The 21,807-nt window shown below is 41.3% G+C and overlaps 1 protein-coding gene and 1 long non-coding RNA gene across 2 annotated transcripts; one reads left to right on the top strand and one right to left on the bottom strand.

The window, feature by feature from the left end:
* Positions 1-2,432: 2,432 nt before the first annotated feature.
* vent (ventral expressed homeobox) lies at positions 2,433-3,283 on the top strand. The gene is made up of 3 exons (XM_023969898.1): positions 2,433-2,481; positions 2,609-2,808; positions 2,933-3,283. Exons 1-3 carry the CDS (start codon positions 2,433-2,435, stop codon positions 3,200-3,202), a joined length of 519 nt encoding a protein of 172 aa, XP_023825666.1. The 3' UTR covers positions 3,203-3,283.
* A 3,587-nt stretch (positions 3,284-6,870) lies between these two features.
* On the bottom strand, positions 6,871-8,051 carry LOC111952064 (uncharacterized). The gene is made up of 2 exons (XR_002875679.2): positions 7,719-8,051; positions 6,871-7,375 (listed from the first exon to the last, which is right to left on the bottom strand). It is a non-coding gene; the product is annotated as an uncharacterized lncRNA (long non-coding RNA).
* Positions 8,052-21,807: the final 13,756 nt, after the last annotated feature.

The raw sequence follows: 21,807 nt of genomic DNA, 5'->3' as shown, positions 1-21,807 counted from the left end.
TCACCTTACTTTTCTACTTTCGTATGCAATGTCAACATTTCCAAGTTTGACAGCGACAATAGTTGCTGTCAAGGGCCATATGGACAGGTTAAATAAATGCTGTTCAATGTAGGATGATCCCATTATTTTGATTACATGATTAGGGGTACCATGAATAGATCACATTGATCTATCGTTCAAGAATAGACGCTCCAGGGTCACGAAACGCAGTGTGGTTGGGGATCAGTTGGTTGGCTCTTGGGCCAGAGTTGTCAATCTGGTAGCTTCCCTTATCAAATCAAAGCAAATTTATTTGTCATATGCGCCGACTACAACAAGTGTAGACCTTACCGTGAAATGTTTACTTACATGAACCAACAGTGATATMTGTATGTTTTGTATTTATTAAGGATCCCCATTAACTCCGTCTTGTCAGGTATAGCCTCCTACTTGCCCATCTGAGAATTAAATTATTTAGGCATTTCAATTATTAAAAAGTATGACTTCATTATAGGCCTTTATGAGATTAGCGTAGACGCTGTTGAACAGAGCTGTAAGCCAAKACTGCCAAGGCAGCAGCTACTCTTCCTGATGTTGGCCCATGACTACCAGGTAACAAATCTTTGGCCTACAAAACGAATTATGTATTGGCCTTTGCATATAGCGTGGTAACCGTGATTAATTTATCCACGAATCAATGAAAATCTGACAGAACAGCTACATTTTAGGCTGTATCATCTACGTCACTTCCCTCTCTTGTCCACCACAGCAGTGGCCCACATACTGTGCCTTCATATGCGCGTCAACTAATTCTGTTTGTCTCTAATGCGGCACTTCAAATGTTAGCTAACGGGGAGATCATGGTCAACAATTAGTCCTAATTGAGCCTGTCATTGATGAGTTTACACTTACCACATGAGCCCTAGGGACTGGCTCCAGAGAGTCTGGGGTTTTGTGTGCTAAATAGTCCGATCTCAGGGTTGAAGTTGAGCCTGAGGTAACACCGGGATTATGTGATACGATTGCTGAGACCCCATGTCTTGAAGTAGGAAATAGATAGGACAACTTTGTCTGTATAAATACATGTGAAAACCAGTCATTGTCCAGTTGGCCATAAACGAATCAATTGAAGCGTGATCATTTAAAGGTGGTAGACCAGATCACAAAACCACCCATACTGACAGATACGATATAGAGAGTAACTACTGTATGCTATATTATGCAATTCAATCAAATCAAAGTTTATTGGTCGCGTACATAAATTTGCAGATGTCATCACAGGTGGAGGGAAATGCTTGTGTTTCTAGCTCCAACAGTGCAGTTATTATGAAGAAGTACAGTGATGTTGTTGTGATGAATGAAATATAAGAACTGCATTGAGACCTGCTATGGAACAGTGTTGCTTGAGATTCACGATTCGCCAGGGGCCTAAAGCAAATGCCTTTTCAAATTCACAAGTAAACAGAGATCGAATGTGGTTCTTTCATTCTCCGTTTAGGCATGCTGACAGCAATCACACCCACTGTGTCAGACCTACAATTGGTCCTCATCAGCAATCAGCTTCATGTGGGTGAGCAGACAGCTGGGCGCTTCTGTCTACGTCTGGAACGATGGTCTCACAAATGATAGTTACAGTAGCCTGGCCCCATAGAATATCAGCGCAATAGAGAACATTTACATATAGAAAAAGGCCGTATGCCATCATACATTTTGGGGTAATATTTGCATTGCATGGATATATAGGGCCTATACATTTCCCCAGATTATTATAGCCTAGATTATTGTAGGCTATCAATAAACCATTCCAATGCTATTGACAGATAAAAAAAAAAATTATTTACTTTTCCAAATGAAATAATGTAATATAATCAAAGCAGTGGCCTACAATTGTGTTTAACCCCGTCTACTCTAATCTCATAATGGCCTATAATAAAGTCATACTCTTTAGTAATTGACATGCCTAAATAATTTCATTCTGAGATGGGCAACTAGGAGGCTATACCTTCAAGACGAGTTTCATAGCCTACTCAGACATGGTGACGCCGGGACACATCAACGAGGCCACTGAACTTGTAAAAAACCACAATTGCAACATCTATTAATTTCCATTAACACCGACCATCACGTTTTTTTATCGTTCGGTTGAGAGTCCTTTGCATATGCAAATACAGTGGGGTGTCTCCTATATAGAGCGAGGACCCGAGGCTCGAGGCCTTACAACAGACCACCACATCGCACCAACAAGAGGCCACACCATGGCGAACTTCTCAGTAGAATGGCTATCTCAAAGTTTTTACCACACTTCAACGGACCAAGTGGACATCGAAGAAGACACAACATATGACAGGACAAGGTCTCGCATGCCTTGTGTAGTTGTTCCCCGGGCTCCATCAACGTATAATCAAGTTACAGTTGAGCCAAAAGAACCTACTGAAGTGATACTTCATGTCGACATGAACGAGCTTGCTACTAAAGACGACTACACTCCATCATCTCCAAACAGTACGTGTATAATTTCCACCCTCAAAACAATCGATTTGAGCATTTGATGTTGGAGTGTGTTACATATACGCCTACTTGTGATTTCTGGATGAATGAATGACAATAGTTTGTTTGTTTACCTTTCCAGATAGCTGTGGCTACACGACGGGCTCTGAGAGCGAGGTGGGGGACGATAGCGAGGGCGAGTATACACTACACCGCAGGATGAGAACCAAGTTCACCTCTGATCAGATCTGCAGACTAGAACGAACCTTCAACAAACACAAATATCTCGGTACAACTCAGAGGAGAAAGATTGCTGAGAAAATGAAGCTCTCTGAAACTCAGGTGAGGGCACAAGCCACAGCCTGAGCTAGGACATGTCTTCACGACTTGGATTTATCGTTTGATCAATAACACCATTACAACGTTAGCATTCACTAATGTATCATATTTTATGATTTCCTTTCAGGTGAAAACATGGTTTCAAAACAGAAGGATGAAGCTGAAACGCGAGGTCCAAGACCTGCGACCAGAATTCTTTTCTCCTCCTCCATCTCTGCTGCCACCACTGGTCTACGCCGCTCCGTCATTTCAGCACCAAGCGCTTGGTGGACAGCTCCCCACCTTCGCCCAGAGAACACAAGCGCTCTGCCCGCATCACATTCAGAGAGTCCCTTTGCAACAGATGATTCACGGAAAACCAATTCACCCCATGATGTTGGCGCCCTGTTACTACTGATTGGACAGCAATCCTAAAGACTGATTCTTATAGTATAACTTCTGTTTTAATAGTGAACTTCTGTTTAATTATTTGACTCGCAACTGGTTGATTCCAATTGGGGAATTTGTATCTAGAATCTAGATCTGTCTCCATCGTTGTCCTTTTTGAGGCTATTATAGACATTTTAATTACTTGCAAAGTACTACGTTTTATTTATATACAGATAAATATATGTAAACATTTGGATATGACGTTTTTCACAAATAAAATGTATAATTGTTACCAGCTTCTTGCTTTTGCTTGTTTTTGCCATTATGCATGTACTATTCCACAATAGTTTCTGTTCTGTCCTTGGAATAATTGTCTTTTAACCAAACAGATACTCTACAATCAGGGGCGTATTTCATTCACAATTGCGTTCACTAGTCTTCCAAACACTGGGCAGCAGGTAGCCTGGTGGTTAGAGCGTGGGACTAGTAACTGAAAGGTTGCAAAATCGAATCGCCGAGCTGACAAGGTACAAATCTGTCGTTCTGCCCCTGAACAAGGCAGTTAACCCACGGTTCCTAGGCGTCATTTAAAATAATAATTTGTCCTTAACTGACTTGCCTAGTTAAATAAATCAATGCAAATTCTAGGCCAACTAAAAATAAAACCATGACATAAGTAGGTATATAGCTATGAGACGAGTTATTGACACGATACGTTAGCATGGGTTGTGTATGAAAGAACACAATGGCTTGGTGTTTAAAAACCTGTCATAGGGTCACGCAACAAGCGATATAATTCCAGAAAACGTATGGCAATAACTTGTCGCTGATTCCTCGTTGGTGCTTATTTTGGTATCGCCCATTCCTTCTATAGGTTTAGCAAATATTCCATATGAAGGGGAATAGCAAGTGTCAGTGGTGCGTTTCTTCAACCCAACCCTTTACATTGTGAACATACAGACTACATCATGATCACAATAATCCAAATTGATTAGATAGGGCTTATCTAGGGTTCGGGTGTATATCAGCAGGCAGTATAGGCCACTGCCATCTGTCTGCAGCAACATGCAGTGGCATACAGATAGATACGTCTGTATGCAGATAGATACGTCTGTATGCCGGCTGCTGTAGACAAATATTTCCGATGGCGTCCGGTGGTATGGTGTGGCTCCGAGCCTTGACTGCACTCTGCTAGCAGGAGAATTGCATCTTCAAAGAGGTTGAAAGAGACATCAAAGAAGAGGTAAGATCATTGAGCTCTATTGTCTCTCAATCGAAGGATTCGCACTTACTCGAGAGGCGCGAGGGAACGGCGCCCTAATGTCTGCTAGAGGTGTATATTACCTCAAGTTAAAGTCATTAGTTGATACCAGCTAAATAGGTGGCTGATTGAGTCATTCCGAATTTCCGTCATAAACAATTGTGGAGTCATTCAAGGGTCCATCCCATTTACCAATGGGAAATTTATGTTGAAACTAGTCTATTTATGTCACCTCTAATCGGATGATATGCTCACTCTATCTCAACCAGTTCTGAGTGAAGTTGGTTCTAAAAAACAGAACATCTGACACAACACTCAGGGCTTGCAGTGCATCTGAGGTCAAATATGTCCAGATATTATCGAGGAGTAGTATGAAATACATATATAGAACATATATAGAAATGTATGTACTCACTACTGTAAATCGCTCTGGATAAGAGCATCTGCTAAATGACTCAAATGTAAATGTAAAACAATGTAAACAAAGACATTTAGAGTTTCCAAACAATAAGCCTAAAMTATATTTTTTCCGCATAATCTATGGTTTATGCAAAATCTAACACCTATTGCTGTTGGTTTTGGTCTATTGAATACAAGACTGTTATTGGGCTCTGCAAAAAAAATACACACGAATTGTTTTGCTTCTTGCATTGGGTTTGGTAAGGCACAGATAACAACCAATGGTTAAATATGTTGTTGCTTTTACCACTTGTCTGTAGACTGAGAGGCACTGTTTTTGCATGACCAAAATGGTGATCTGCATATGAGTGTGGTGTTGGGGGCCTAAAGGAACTCAGGGGTAACTGTTTGGCTACTGGAAGTAACTTTGATTGACATTCATTCTCAGCCATGAAATATTATGGTATTGTCTAAGCTAAATGGAAAGGATAGTGTAGGCCTAATTTATGTTTTTATTTTATTTTAAAGTCACTGCATTTTTAGTACAACAATTAGATACCTCTTAAATTCATCATTCCAAACAGTACATTTCTGAGTGGATAAACTATTGTAAATATCTAAAGCCAGATAAATCGGAATCAGTTCCATCTGAGTTTGTTTGATCTGAGGGTGGGTATTGGATAGGAAGGGATTGTCTTTGGGTTGAACTAGATTGTTTCCGGGTGTTGAGGAGACCTGTAAGATTTTTTAAAATTATTTAACTTATTTTGTAAGTGCTACTCATCCATTTACTGTATACATGAGTTGTATGGTCCCGTGTGGCTCAGTTGGTAGAGCATGGCGCTTGCAACGCCAGGGTTGTGGGTTCATTCCCCACGGGGGGACCAGGATGAATATGTATGAACTTTCCAATTTGTAAGTCGCTCTGGATAAGAGCGTCTGCTAAATGACTTAAAATGTAAATGTAAAAAAAATTGTATCAGGCACAATATCTGATTGTTTACTAAAATTGTGTCAAGAACACAGTTTGTTGTAATGAAATAAATCACAGTATGAAGTAAATCAAAAAATACTACAAACTGAGCAACAGACATATATCATTTATAAACATTTTCTGTCATTGGTTGACAAAACATTATTCTGGTAATACCCACTTGGAGGCACAACATGAATGTTCATTACAGTATTTAAAAATAAACTGCAGTTTACTTTATGGTTAATGTTAGTAATTCACCATTGTGACAAACTAGCATGTGTAGTAATGTAAGAATGTGCTAACTGCCCTGCTAAGAGCTGACTGCTCTGTGGCTGAATGGCTACAGACGGAGTGGAGCCGACAGGACTGAAGAGGGTGGGAGTAGTAGTCCTAATGGCTGTTTCCTGCATAATGAGCACTCATGTTATTCTCCCATCACTCCCTCTTCCATTTTATCCTTGGCTACAGATGCTCTGATACAGGAGACATTATTCAAGAAGTACACGCATCTATTGCAACTGAATTCTCAGAATTAAAGGCAAGATTCTTAGAACCGTGCATCGTTCTTAGAAACCTAGCATAGCTTTAAGAACATTGCAAAATGATGGAGATTCCTGTTTTTTTGGTGTAAAATTTGTATGATAAGATCAGAAACACACTATTTCAAACCTTTCTCTTTACCATAACCACTTTATATTCTTCTTGTCATCTCACAGGATGGAGGAAAAACGACTGTTTAATTATTAAAGTGCAACCTTTCCGTAACCAAGCCAATGGGGGACTTTACTGGGATCTAAATCATCTTTTGCAATGCCCTTGACCTTACAAAGATTGCCATTCCTCGAAATCTTATTCATTTGTGAATGTTCTGTTAAAATCGTCTTAAGGCCGTTTCCGCATGGTATAAATACAAGCTGGTATGGTGTTATTTGAACTATGTCAAAGAATAACTCAAATGTCAATCTTTCTAAGATTTGATTGTCTGATTACTCACTAACTATTCGTGGTTATCCAATTAAAGGGAGACATTTGTCCTATAATAGAAAATAAGACACAAACATTTGAAGATCAATAATTGGTCCTTCAGCCCAACATTTTTTTTTTATAGAATGTCACTGAACAACACCAGACAATTCCACCCACTAGGTGGACAACACATCAATATAGAAAGTCTGCAATTAAACAACAACTTGGACATCTACGAAATATACTATAGTATTATCGTCAAAAATACAAAAAATAAAGGAAATGACAATAGAATATTTCAGGACATCGTAAAACCCAGTTTCTCATTACGAGGTATGGTATAGTCTCTCCACTGAGATCAGGGTGTCTTGTTGTGGTCTTGTTTCCTGGAGTCCTCTGGTTCAGGTCCAAGATGGGGGGAACAGAGAGAACTTAGGGCTCTGCTGGTTGACCAGGGGTAGTCCGGTCGGTGAAATACCTCTGCAGCCCCATTTTCCCATGCCCTATGCCTCTTTAAAGCTAGATCTCAAAGAGGTATATGCATAGGAAAAAGGAACAGCGAGTACAGATACCCCTCTCGAATCGGCCGCTGTGTGGACCTAGAAGGGAGAGGCACAGACAACCTCACAGAATGAACTCTTTGGATTTGAATACGTATGCAATGTCATTAAAATAACATAAAAAACGAAGTGATTCATATTTGATCATGTATAGGCAACTTTGCACAAGTAACTTATACTTTAGAATGCGTTGAAAGTAATTTTCAGGACTTCAATCATTGAATAAGACAATAACTGCAATTAACACATTCTTAATAATAATTTGCTAAACAGCAAATGTGAAAAACCTAAAATAGACTTTATACTCTGCCTGAGCCTGTAGGATAAAGTTTTAGGTCTATATTATTATCAGGTGAAAATCGTCCAAAAGAAGCTGACTTACCCTGTACAGATCCAGAGCTCTCTCCCCAAAGCAAACACCTTCTCGTGGGCATTTATCCCTCCCCAGAGACCTTGAAGATGTTTGAGAAAGACAGAGTAGCTGTTTTCTGAGCTCCGTCAGCACTTATCCCACCTCCTTGGTTTCAGGCCATGGCATAACATGCACCTGCAGGGGCCAGAGCAACCCCCTAAAAAAAATAGGTACATTACATGAAGTAACTAGCAACAAGCACGACAAAGCCTCAGTGTCTCAGCTAAGGCTGATTGGCTGTCATTGCTCGCCATGGTAGCGGAGGATAAACTTGCTACATAATCTGCTATCTTCCTCACAGACATCAACAGCACAGCGAGGAAGGAGGCAGAGGGTTAGGACACCTCGTTCCTACCAGCTGAAATGTTTCTTATCGGTTCAGGGTCTCTTTCTCTCCCCCTCCCAGGAGAGGCCCCATGCTTTAGTACTCCTCAAGGTCTTCGGACAAGGACTCTCAGGATGTGCTGAGGTGAGACATTCACACACGAGTGTGTGTGCACGCACCAACGTAGTACACCCATGCACACACACAAATGCACACACATTCATACAGTACACAGATATGCATTGCACACGCACTGATGTGCTCTCTCTCTTTAGCGCACACGCACACGCGCGCGCACACACACACACACACACACACACACACACACACACACACACACACACACACACACACACACACACACACACACACACACACACACACACACACACACTGTAGCAGTAGGGGCGTTCTGGTATGTCAAGGCCAGAGGCCAGCACATACCCTCTCACCAGACCGAAATGAAACTGTGTGAAACTGCACTCCTCTTCTGGTTTTGCACTAAGGGGTGTTCATGTATCATAGACGTTGTTATCAGACGTCCTGTCATACATGAGCATATCCTCACATGACCATATCCTCACATGACCATATCCTCACATGACCATATCCTCACATAGACCATATCCTCACATGACCATATCTCACCTGACCATATTCTCACATGACCATATCCTCACATGACCATATCCTCACATGACATATCCTCACATGACCATATCCTCACATGACCATATCTTCACATGACCATATCCTCACACGAGCATATCCTCACATGACCATATCTTCACATGACCATATCCTCACATGACCATATCCTCACATGACCATATCCTCACATGACCATATCTTCACATGGACCATATCCTCACATGACCATATCTTCACATGACCATATCCTCACATGACCATATCCTCACATGACCATATCCTCACATGACCATATCCTCACTGACCATATCCTCACATGACAATATCCTCACATGACCATATCCTCACATGACCATATCCTCACATGACCATATCCTCACATAGACCATATCCTCACATGACAATATCCTCACATGACCATATCCTCACATGACCATATCCTCACATGACCATATCCTTACATGACCATATCTTCACATGACCATATCCTCACATGACCATATCCTAACCAGGCCAGGAAAACCTGTTCAAGTTTAGCTTTTGAACAGCAGTGTGGGAAACTATTTAGAATGGACTCTGACAGACTAAGAACACGGTTCAACAGTGATGGTGTCATGTTTGCTCCCGCTCTTCCCTTCCCATGGCGCTTGGGGCGCCAGATTACCCTGCATCACACGCTCCTGCCATCCATCACCCACACCTGCCTTCCCTCGTCACTCGCATCAGCGTTAATGGACTCACCTGGACTCACTTATTACATGTTAATTTCCTCCCCTATATTTGTCTGTTCCCTTGCTCTGTTCCCTGCTGCTGCATTGATTGTTTCTTGTCTAAGTTTTTGTTTGCTGACGCTGTGCTTGACTCGTTATATGTCCGTCATTTATTAAATGTTACTCCCGTACCTGCTTCGTCTCTCCAGCGTCATTTTGCGTGACAGATGGGCCCTCAGTCAATGTGTTTCGGGCTATTCTAGTGATGTATAGAGTTATTCGATTTCACCATGGACATGTGTTGCATCACGACAAGCTGGCACAATATCCCATGTAGAACAATACATGGACATTTTGATTTGAATACCTTAGTCAGATGTGAATGTGTCAGCCTAGTCATACCCTTCACAGGACCCTTGATGAGGCACACATACCCTGTTGTGAAAACCACTGCTCTGAACTCCTTCTCCCCCATCCATCGTTCAAACTGACAGCGTTCCACAATCACCACTGGGAGGCAGCAGATTCAAACACTGGATGGTGGCAATGCTCTTATGCACTAACCATGTGGCCTATGGCCTTCCTTTTCCTTTCCTGTCCTCTCGCCCTTTCTCTCAGTCTCTCTCTCTCCTCTTCTCTTCCTTTCCCTTTCCCTCGTCCTCTCTCTTTCTGTCTCTCACTTCTCCCCCCCCTCCCTCCTCTCCCCCCTCTCTCTCTTTCTCTTCTTCTGTATACATGTACTGTATGAATGCCTGCTAAACAGAATAGGTACCTGTCCTGTTTTTGCTTACAGTTCACTTTGATTGAATACCCTGACTAATTTTACTCCCAGTCCTCAAGAGACCCCTTTGAATTGGCTACCCTTAAACATGCAGCATTTTCGATTTCTCCTTTTTTTTGTTGCAGAGTTTTATATTTGATGGAGTTAAGTGAAACTGTCTTCCATCTCAGAATTGGGCAACAAAAGGTGCTTGGCATTATATTTTGAAGGAAGTAACAGTTTGAGATATTAGGTTGGCGACATTACCTTACTTGCTACACAGCGTAAACACGTTTCTCAGCATTGTTCGAACCCACTTGAGGTGTTTGTTGTGCTCAAATAAACGATGACTACAAACGTGTTAATTTGCCTAATATACATGTGTTTTGATTGGCCCACAGACAYTATATCTGCCATTTCTTCKASTCGTGGATTTTGGGCTTTTACAAAGCATGTGGTTTATGGCTGACAGTGACATGCATTCACCATATATGTTTTCTTGGTTGCATTGTGTTTTTACAGAACAGACCACTTACAATTCCAATGTTGAACTGTTTATCTTTAATTCCCGCAGCAATGCTGAGAGGGAAACGTTGAGCTAGGAGAAAGAGAGGCGAGGTGGCCTGAGTCAAACCTGGTAAAGCGGTGTTCTTCTTGCTGTTTGAAGTCTTGTAGAGAGAGCGAGAGAGAGAGAGAGAGAGACTAAGCTTCAGAGACCAGAGAGAGACAGACAGACTAATCTTCAGTGATCGAGCTGAAACTCAGGACCTCATCAGTTCAAATCATTTCTGTACAGTAAATGAGGAATGAGGGGAAGTAATGTGTTACAGTACAGGGTTCTCATAGCTCGGCCTTTCAAGTGAACCGTGCTTAAACTCATTATACAGTCTGATGAATATGTCACTTATTTAATATAGTAATAATGTGGATGCTTTCTTGTTTGTAAATACCTTTTTCCATGACCCTTCTCATTGTAGTTCACTGACTGTTTCACTGGCAGTAGCTTTTATGCAAAGCTACTTCCGGGAAGTACATATTTATTTTGTGTATGTGTTCGCTGTGGGAATAATAATGCAACTAATTACAACTGTTTTATTGTCACATACAAGGGATAGGTGCAGTGAAATGTGTTGTTTTACAGGGTCAGCCATAGTAGTACGGCACCCCTGGAGCAAATTAGGATTAAGCTCAAGGGCACATCGACAGATGGTATTTGAACCGGCAACCTTTCGGATACTGGCCCAAAGGTCTAACAACTATGCTACCTGTCACCAACTGTTGTGTTGCTGTTACCAACTGAGACGCACCAGTTCACTTCATGTTGAAGTGTCGAGGTCTAACCCCCGGCTGTCTCACAGTCAAAAGTGTTCATGATATCAGCAAAACTATATGATACTGTATACTCCCCCTGCTAACATTGCTGACAAGACTTTCTCTCTTCCTGGCTGAGTTAACGTTACTCCTTCTGGCCCACAGTACTGTTCCTCTTTTTCCTTCTCCTTTTCCTCCTCCTGTCTTCTCTTTCCTTAGTTATCAGATATCATTACCCAAGACACATTACAGCTAATATTAATTCAACTAAAGGCCTTGCCTGAGGTCAAAATCATTGCAGGCCCTCATTTAGACAGGTCATGGTCAAGCTTGCTCTCTGGCTCATTCACTTGACTCTGTTCTTCACCAGATTTACCAGACTAAACCAAATCCCTGTCAGTAGCCTACCGGTCCAACAGTGTTCAATTTGTTGGAGGATGTTTTGATTTGTGAAATCCGCTCGGCGTCTCTCCTCTCTCCTCACTTCCTGCCCAAAGGTGGTTCAGATAGACAACAACACCTGTCAGTGCTGTCAGTCCCGCGTCAAAGACATTTCAATTTAATCGCATGCCTCCCTCCGGGCCTGGGCAAATTACCACTTTAAAGGCAGAGGGTCCCCAGGTTTCCRCTGGAGCGCCAGGCTAGGGACTATCTCTTTCACCCCACTGTTCAGCAATGCTGATGAGTACCTCGGCACCCCTGTGGCACGTCTGTCCCCATCCAAAACAAAGGACTCTCAGATGGATACACACTGAAGTAGCACACTGAATTATTCTGTATGAATAGAATAACATCTTAATTGCAGTGTGCCGGATGGAATGTTTACAGCAGGAAATATACAAGTGGAGACAATTTGAATTGTTCAAATCTTTATTATGTGACGGAGCAGCCTGTGACTGTTGTAGAAAAGTTACACGTTGACAGTGAAATCCGTGTGAGGTTTTAGTCACTGTTATCTAATGGTATTATTCAATCGAAACCGGCGGTGTGCAGTGAGAAAGGATGTTTCTGAAGTTACATGACATTGAGTCCATTTCTGTTTCACACAGTAGATGTTGCACTTTTGAGTAGATTCATTCCAACATGCCTTCTTGTGATCGGACAAGGGCCTCCCCAGTATAGGAGGCTGCGAGGGGAACGGGGACGTCTCATCATAATGGCTGGAATGGAATAAACTGGATAGTTTTCAACACACGGAAACCCTGTGTAAAATGAGCTTCACACCATTCCGTTAACGCCGTTCCAGCCAGTACTATGAGTCCGTCCACTCCAATGAAGGTACAATCACCCAACTGTGCTCCCCAGTATATACTATAGGGTGAGAGAGATGGGAACAACCTTGACATGACTGTAGTGAAGCGAGAACATCAGACTACTCGGCATACTACTTAACTGTGCGATAGGTAGAAAGTGAACGCATCCTCTTGCTTGAGACAGCACCATAGTCCTTGAATCCCCAATGCAGCAGTTTCACGATGATACCTGTGCTGCCTAGATTAGATGGTTTGATTTCTGCTAATAGTGCTGTAATGCTGCAATTAAAGATCAAACACTGATTGATGAAACGTGTAGTGTTCACACGTCCTATGGTCGAGCTTGTTCTTGTTCCCTCTGTACGCCTTTGAAAGTCTTGACTAGCAGCATTATATTTATCCTGCGTGGGCATCGAGGCCCCACGTTTCCCTACTCTTGCCCTTTCTATTTCATATCCTCACCCCTGTCCTTTGATCTCTCATTTCCCTCTCCCTACGCTATTGGATTTGAATGGTAAGTATTTAAATGTGCTCTGTTTTAGATGTGTTCAAGGCTCTAAAGGCATGTGAACTAAGACATGAACAGAACAATTGAGTGGTTGTTGGAAATGGAAATCTTTACCTCTCTTTCTCACTCGTTTTTTTTCTCTCCCTCCCCTCCGTCGGATTGAAGAGGGGAGATGTGAAGGTCGCTGGCTGTTTCTTGTTTTGACATTCCTCCAGTTCTGAGCTTTCTCTTTCTCCAGTTCTGAGCTGGTTTTGGCTATGCTCTGGGTCATGTCTCATACAATAGTAACTGTTTTTGTTAGTGAATATAGAAGATGTTTCTGGTGGATGCTGCCATGATTAGGAATCATGAATGGATCACGAATAATGATGGGTGAGAGAGTTACAGAACCAGAAAGACCACACTTCTCCCAAAATGCTAACCTCCCTTGTCATTGGTGATGGTTGAAAGGTTAGCATCTTTTGTTGTAGCCTCTGTAACTTTCTTACTTCGTGTTTTTTCCTAATCATGGCACTATGGGAGTGTTCAGAAAGATCTTCTCTCCTCACATAGAAAGAAAGGACTCCAGACATCATCCACCATTCAGCTACTATTGGACAATACGTGACCTAAAACATAGCCAAAACAAACTGCACCTGCATCCAACGAGTATGCAGAGTCGCACGCTTGATGCAGTCATTGTGTGCAAGAGATATGGGACCAAATACTAAACTTTAGAATACTTTAGTACAATGTAGGTGGAAAACTTATTCCAAATACTTATGACTTCTTCAACTGGGGGAGCCGAGATACATAAAGTGAATGCTTTTGTGTCTAAATGGTATGAAACATAATGGTACATATGACATATACTGTATGAAAATACCCGAAAATGAAAGTTGACATTCTGTACTAAAAAACGTTTGATCTCAAATACAAAATGCCGGAGTACATTTCAATGTTAGCTTCACTGTCCAAATACATATGGTGAGGACTGTAGAAATGAAAGCGCTTCTTTCAGTGATGGGAACCCATAGATAAGGTGATGTGGCTGGGTCGTCTCCAGGGAACAGGGCGTTCTAAGACACTGATACTGGTTGAGAGGGAAGGAGGGAGGTCGACTGCCCCAGCTGGGTGGTGACACCATGAACACCATGTGTGTGTGTGTGTGTGTCTGCGTATATGCGCGTGTGTGCATGCACACGTACAATACCAGTCAAAAGTTTGGACACATACTCATTCAAGGGTTTTTCTTAATTTTTACACTCTTGGCATTCTCTCAACCAGCTTCATGATGTAGTCACCTGGAATGCTTTTCAATTAACACATGTGCCTTGTTAAAAGTTAATTTGTGGAATTTCTTTCCTTCTTAATCCGATTGAGCCAATCAGTTATGTTCTGACAAGGTAGGGATGGTATACAGAAGATAGCCCTATTTGGTAAAAGACCAAGTCCATATTATGGCAAGAACAGCTCAAATAAGCAAAGAGAAACAACTGTCCATCACTACTTTAAGACATGAAGGTCAGTCAATATGGAAAATACCAAGAACTTTGAAAGTTTCTTCAAGTACAGTCGCAAAAACCATCAAGCACTATGATGAAACTGGCTCTCATGAGGACCGCCACAGAAAAGGATGACTCGGTTACCTCTGCTGCAGTGGATAAGTACATTAGAGTTAACGACACCTCAGCCCAAATAAATGCTTTGCAGAGTTCAAGTAACAGACACATCTTAACATCAACTGTTCAGAGGAGACTGTGAATCAGGCCTTCATGGTCAAATTGCTGCAAAGAAACCACTGCTAAAGGACACCAATAAGAAGAGACTTGCTTGGGCCAAGAAACACGAGCAATGGACATTAGACCAGTGGAAATCTGTCGTTCGGTCTGATGAGTCCAAATCTGAGATTTTTGGTTCCAATCACCGCGTCTTTGCGAGACGCAGAGTAGGTGAACGGATGATCTCTGCATGTGTGGTTCCCACAGTGAAACATAGAGGAGGTGTGATGGTGACACTGTCAGTGATTTATTTACAATTCAAGGCACACTTAACCAACATGGCTACCACAGCATTCTGCAGCGATACGCCATCCCATCTGGTTTGCGCTTAGTGGGACTAACATTTTTTTTTCAATAGGACAATGACCCAACACACCTCCAGACTGTGTAAGGGATATTTGACCAATAAGGAGAGTGATAGAGTGCTGCATCAGATGACCTGGCCTCCACAAATCACCCGACCTCAACCAACTTGAGATGGTTTGGGATGAGTTGGACCGCAGAGTGAAGGAAAAGTAGCCAACAAGTGCTCAGCATATGTGGGAACTCATTCAAGACTGTTGGAAAAGCATTCCAGGTGAAGCTGGTTGAGAGAATGCCAAGAGTGTGCAAAGCTGTCATCAAGGCAAAGGGTGGATAATTTAAAGAATATAAAACACATTTTGATTTGTTTAACACTTTTTTGGTTACTACATGATTCCATATATGTTATTTCATAGTTTTGATGTCTTCATTATTACTCTACAATGTAGAAAATAGTAAAAATAAAGAAGAACCTTGTGTCCAAACTTTGACTGGTACTGTACTGGTACTGTGACATTTCAGGGCTATTTCACAAGAAACCGGTACACCGTTGCAGTTCAGTTCATCATTTTCCTTCCACTTTCTTCAGAGCTGCACAGACATGAGGAAAATGTCTCCAAAATGTATGTTTTTCCCGTGAATAGAATGTGCTTTTGGATTGAGTAAATCAGTCCCATATCCTTGAAAATACTTGCAACCAGTTGTGAACTTACATAACCAATCAAGGATAATCAAAGCATAGGTCAGGATGACCCTGCCCAGAGCAACCTCCCAAGGCCGGCCACAGTGTTATGTTCCCTTTTCATCTATCTCAATAGCCTAGTTTATACATGGCGCGATCATACGTCCTGTGTCTTGATATGCTCCACCATTTGATTGTGCCCCCATTTTAAAAAATGTGTCTACACATGGTATTAAAACATGTCTCTTATCCGTCCACTGTGTCTGCATTGTGACCAGATTTCCTGGTTTCTCCCAGTAAGCAAATTATTTTGACAGATATTTTCTAAATAATATTTATTTATTCTAAAGACACATATTGTTGCCATAGGTCAGTAGTGCCGCCGGTCAATGATTCTGGAGGACTGGAGAATGATGATTTAAACGGTTAAACTGTCCAAATCTGTCTACACTTGTAAGATATCCAGACACAAGGGCGATGTTTCCACAGGCAACTCAATTCTGATATTTTGCCCAATTACTGGCATTAGAGCGGATCTGATTGTTAAAAKAATAAATATATATATTAGAATTGGGCTGCCTGTGTAAACACAGCCAATGCGTGCCTGATTACCTCTGGAGAAGGTCAGAAAGATCTGATCAAAGTCAGGTCACAATGTGTCTTTTAATTGTCTACATCGGTCTAAAATGTGGGCACAATCAGAATGTGGACAAGATCAGGATAAAGGGTGCATGTTCGAATCAGTTATAAACAGGACTAATGTTTAGTCCTTCAATGTGTCCCCTGTCACTTTACCACCACCTGGAAGGCATCTGAAAACCTGTAAAAAAAAAAAAAAAAGTGTTACTTTGATTTCAGATACTTTCTCCCTTTCCAAGGTTGTTAATGAGCTGTCAGTCAAATAACCGGTTTGATCCACAGGCTACAGTGTCAGGGACGTGTGTGTTATTGCTCTACTAAAACCTGTAACTGGCTCTGTGGCGGCTGGCACGAAAACAAACAGGCACATTTGTGTCTCTCTGTTTAGTTGACCTTGAATCTCATATTCAATTTGGAAGAGAATGTTATTAGCCTTTTCCTTATGTGCTTTGCCACAGGGTTAATTTAGCAGGAGGAACTAACGAAGAGGAGACATTCACAGTGCTTTTTAGTAGCGCAGGAGGGAAGCTTGGTGAAAACATCTGATTAACTCTTTGGTGCACATGGTTTAAAAGTGACCTGGTAAAACTGTCACACTTTGATATTCAATTACTTTGAACAAATCTCCAAAGTGGATTTTTTTTTTTATCTTCTCAATTCATAAACAAAGGCTCTCTTTTACTTTGAGCCTGGTGACTTCCCGTTGTACTGTTGGTTTTTCAGAGTGCGTCACTCACATGTCCACAAATAACCCTGGCACACAGTTGTTGATACCAAACTCTGAACACTAAAAGAGCTAAAGGGGAGAAACAACCTTTTCTCCTTCCTTAGTTGTTTCCTTTTAAAATGTACTTTTTAACGAGGTAGTGCTCAGGTTGGCCAGATACCACACACAACCAACCGGGCAGGTTTATCCTCCAGACGTGACCTGAGCAGGGATTATCATTAAATCTGTTATTGTGTGTGAGACCGTGCGTGTGTGCGTGCATGCTCGGATCCCAGCTAACAATTCCAGGGAGAGAGAACGTTTTTGTAATGTCACCCATAATGTTCCCCTAATGTTTTGGTCTTTTTTTTCAATTAGTTAGGGGGATCATTCTATCGTTGTTAGCYAAAGCCTTTTGAGAACCTTTTTAGAAATGTTTTAGTGTTTAAAGTTAGATTAACTTTTCCTTAATGTCAAGCAGAACTTACCTAGAACGTGTTTACAGTATTCTCAGCATATACAATAATAATGTTCCCGACACTTCATGAGAATGTTGCAAGAACATTCCTGTGTTCAGTTTTCTAAAGGTTAGAAGAATATTCCATCAACATTTCACCAAACACACACAGTACATGATTGCCATGTTCGAAGAATATACAATATTAATATGCTAGACAAGTTTCATGGGAACGTTGCAAGAGCATTTCTATGTATCAGTTGTCAGGACGTCGCCTGATTATCCCAAAGAAACATTCTCCCTCCCAAAAAAGTACATTTGAAAAGTGTTTCGTTACACCTTGTTGTCAAGCCCATCAAGGCACTGATTGGTCGACCACTAATCCATTCATAGCTCTGTCTGTTGGCAAGGTTAGGGATAATCAAACAAACAGTGATTAACATATTGTTCTCAACTTACATACGACACACATAATTATATTGTGCGTGTTCATTTATATAGCGATTATTAGTCAATATGTCCTCACCTGGGATTTCAACTCACAACCTCTTGGTTAACAGCATTCAGCTCTTTCTGCAGCTCCACTACATCTCTGTCAGTTAGCAGTTAGTTGGACTATTCTCTCATCATGGATATGACTTATTTCAACAATTAAAGGGCTTTCTGAATAGTTGTCTAATGTTGGTGGGGCATATTAACCTGTTTGAATAATACTCCTGAATCACTATGTATAGATAGGCCCTGTCCACAAACCAGCAATCCTCCTTCCTCGATCTAAAACAACTTTAATGTCTTAAGTTCTGAGAACATGGTAACCATTATTCTGGGTAAGTCACTGGACACATTTTGGGCAATTCATTTTGTCATGGGAATAGTAAATGGATCGCTGTGAAGGCTACTGGCCTAGTTATAACAGAAAACTTTGAGCTCCTTCCCTCCCATCAAGCTCAACACGTTCCTCTTTTAGATGACCAAGGAGGTCAATCAATGCTGGGTTGAATGGACGGTGCAGCCCACACTGAGATTAATTGTTGGTAACACACAGCACATTCATATCTGGGTATGTTTGATGTGTATGTAGACTTGTGCTTTTTTTTTGTCTGATGTAACAGTATTGACAAATCATTACAATGGAGGTGGCTGTTTGGTGTCTCGTACTTCAGTGGTTGTGCAGTACAGTGGTCAGCTGTCCTGTACTATGCTGAGCTTGAGCTGAGCGGTCTAGCTTTAGAATGTCTCACGTAGGGCTGCTGGAGGTTCCAAGACTCGACACGTCTGTACTATGCTGTGCTGATCAGTGCTTGGTTAGTGCTGGGACACTGTTGTGTCATTTTAACCCTCAGACATGGCTGTAGACTCCCATGGCTTCCAACAACTGTTAAAAAGAGTCATGTTACAGTGGAAACGGTCTCAACTATGCATCTAATCTTTTTTGATCTGAATGCCCAGTCTGTAGTTAACTGTCCTACTATACAACATTCTAAAACTGGCTAGTTTTGAGTCGTCCTATCGGTCCTTATGTCGGCTGTTGGATCTGAGCTGGCAAAAATCCTAAAATCAGCACTCCTACTCTGAGAGACGTGATACATACGACCCCTGCTCTTTTCCTACCCATCATCCCCCTAGAGCTCACCCCACCCTTAGCCCATTTGCGGATGGAAATAGCTTGTCTGTGACACTTGGCTCCTGAGCGTCAGGGCAGCTTTAAATCAAATCAAAAATGTTTTTGTCCCATGCTTCGTAAAACAACAGGCTTAGACTAACAGTAAAATGCTTACTTACGGGTCCTTCCCAACAATGCAGAGAGAAAATGTTCCTAGGTTATCTAAAAATAATAACAAGAGGATTAAAAACACAATAAGTAACGATAACTTTTCTACATACACAGGGTACCAGAACAGAGTCGATGTGCAGGGGTACAACTTAATTGAGGTAGATACATTATTTACATATACAGTAGGGTAGGGGTAAAGTGACCATCACACCTCCTCCATGCTTCACGGTGGGAACCACACATGCGGAGATCATCCGTTCTCCTACTCTGCGTCTCACAAAGACATGGTGGTTGGAACCAAAAATAAAAAAATTGGACTCATCAGACCAAAGGACAGATATCCACCGGTCTAATGTCCATTGCTCATGTTTTTGGCCCAAGCAAGTCTCTTCTTCTTAATGGTGTCCTTTAGTAGTGGTTTCTTTGCAGTAATTCGACCATGAAGGCCTGATTCACGCAGTCTCCTCTGAACACTTGATGTTGAGATGTTACTTACTTGAACTCTGCGAAGCATTTATTTGGGCTGCAATGTATGAGGCTGCTAACTCTAATGACTTATCCTCTGCAGAAGAGGTAACTCTGGGTCTTCCTTTCCTGTGGCGGTCCTCATAAGAGTCAGTTTCATCATAGCGCTTGATGGTTTTTGCGACTGCACTTGAAGAAACTTTCAAAGTCCTTGAAATTTTCTGTATTGACTGACCTTCATGTCTTAAAGTAATGATGGAATGTCATTTCTCTTTGCTTGTTTGAGCTGTTCTTGCCATAATATGCACTTGGTCTTTTACCAAATAGGGCTATCTTCTGTATACCACCCCTACCTTGTCACAACACAACTGATTGGCTCAAACGCATTAAGAAGGAAATAAATTCCACAAATGAACAAGGCACACCTGTTAATTGAAATGCATTTCTGGTGACTACCTCATGAAGCTGGTTGAGAGAATGCCAAAAGTGTGCAAAGCTGTCAAGGCAAAGGGTGGCTGCTTTGAAGAATCTCAAATATAAAATATATTTTAATTTGTTTAACACTTTTTTGGTTACTACATGATCCCATGTGTGTTATTTCCTAGTTTTGCTATCGTTACTATTATTCTACAATGTAGAAAATAGTAAGAATAAAGAAAAACCCTGGAATGAGTAGGTGTGTCCAAACTTTTGACTTATTTTAGATATATTTTACCTTATGATCGCTGGGGACAAATGTGAAACCAGTCATATGGTAGCAAACTGAAGCATATCAACATATCACTTTCCCCACAGTGCAGTTTATGAAACGCTGGACTCATAACTTGGAGTGAAATTGTGAGACCCGGGCTGGCTATAGGCTTCTGTAGCCATGCGCAAATGACAAATGATAGCGCCGAACCTGTCAAGTTGATTCATGATTTCTAGAATGTTTTAATTATACGCCTAGACTTATCAGCATTTTGTACAATGTGTAATGTATTAGCCACTATCGGTAGGCAGTCAGTTTTACCCGCATACATGTATAAAAATCTTTGACTTCTTAAAAATCACTGAGTGTTAGTTCCATTACACCGTTAGTTTACCATTCTTTCCTCTGTCACGTTCATGTTCCAGAGGACCGCTAGCAATGGTGGATCATATCAGGCTAATGTATTACAAGTTGTGCAATAATTTGGTACATGTAGCCTATTTGACTCATTGTGGAACGCAAACCATACGTAGCAGTTTAAACCTGGAGCACGCTTCACAATGACTCAACGATTGCCATCACAGTTCCATTAATAGTGAGGATAATTAGGGTAGATTTATAGATATCATTATTCAGGATGAATTAAACCACTATTTTTGATTTACCAATATATTTGTTGCGTAAAGGCTCTCCAAATGAGTTTTTGTGTTATTCAGAAATAGTTTAACCCTTAATAGTATACAAGATCAGAGTATTTTTTTTAACGATTAGTTAGTGCTTAAGGTGACATATGCATATTTGCATAGCTTTCTTTAATTGATCCCTAATATCCTGAACCGTTCTCTCCTTTTTGTGAGTCTGTCGAGAATTTTTTTATCCAAAAAAATTGTACACCAAATTTAAAGGGATGGCTTTAGATAAATGTACTGAAAACCCTATTGAATGAAAACTCCACAAGAAAATCTGGTGGCCAGCAATTTGGGAGTGTTTTCAGCAGTTGAGTAAATTGTATTCAGTGTGCGCAAGGGAACCACATGCAAAGCCCATTATGCACCTGCATAAGG

Source organism: Salvelinus sp. IW2-2015, linkage group LG25 (genome assembly GCF_002910315.2).
Source record: "Salvelinus sp. IW2-2015 linkage group LG25, ASM291031v2, whole genome shotgun sequence".
Lineage (NCBI taxonomy): Eukaryota > Metazoa > Chordata > Actinopteri > Salmoniformes > Salmonidae > Salvelinus > Salvelinus sp. IW2-2015.
The sequence above is the reverse complement of the archived record's forward strand: the minus strand, read 5'-3'. Positions and strand labels throughout refer to the sequence as shown.

Excerpts from the sequence above, each read along its gene's own strand:
- vent (XM_023969898.1), top strand. The coding sequence starts at position 2,433 with ATGAACGAGCTTGCTACTAAAGACGACTACACTCCATCATCTCCAAAC. Across the intron at positions 2,482-2,608 it reads CACTCCATCATCTCCAAACA|ATAGCTGTGGCTACACGACG; the intron begins GTACGTGTATAA and ends TTACCTTTCCAG. Across the intron at positions 2,809-2,932 it reads TGAAGCTCTCTGAAACTCAG|GTGAAAACATGGTTTCAAAA; the intron begins GTGAGGGCACAA and ends ATTTCCTTTCAG.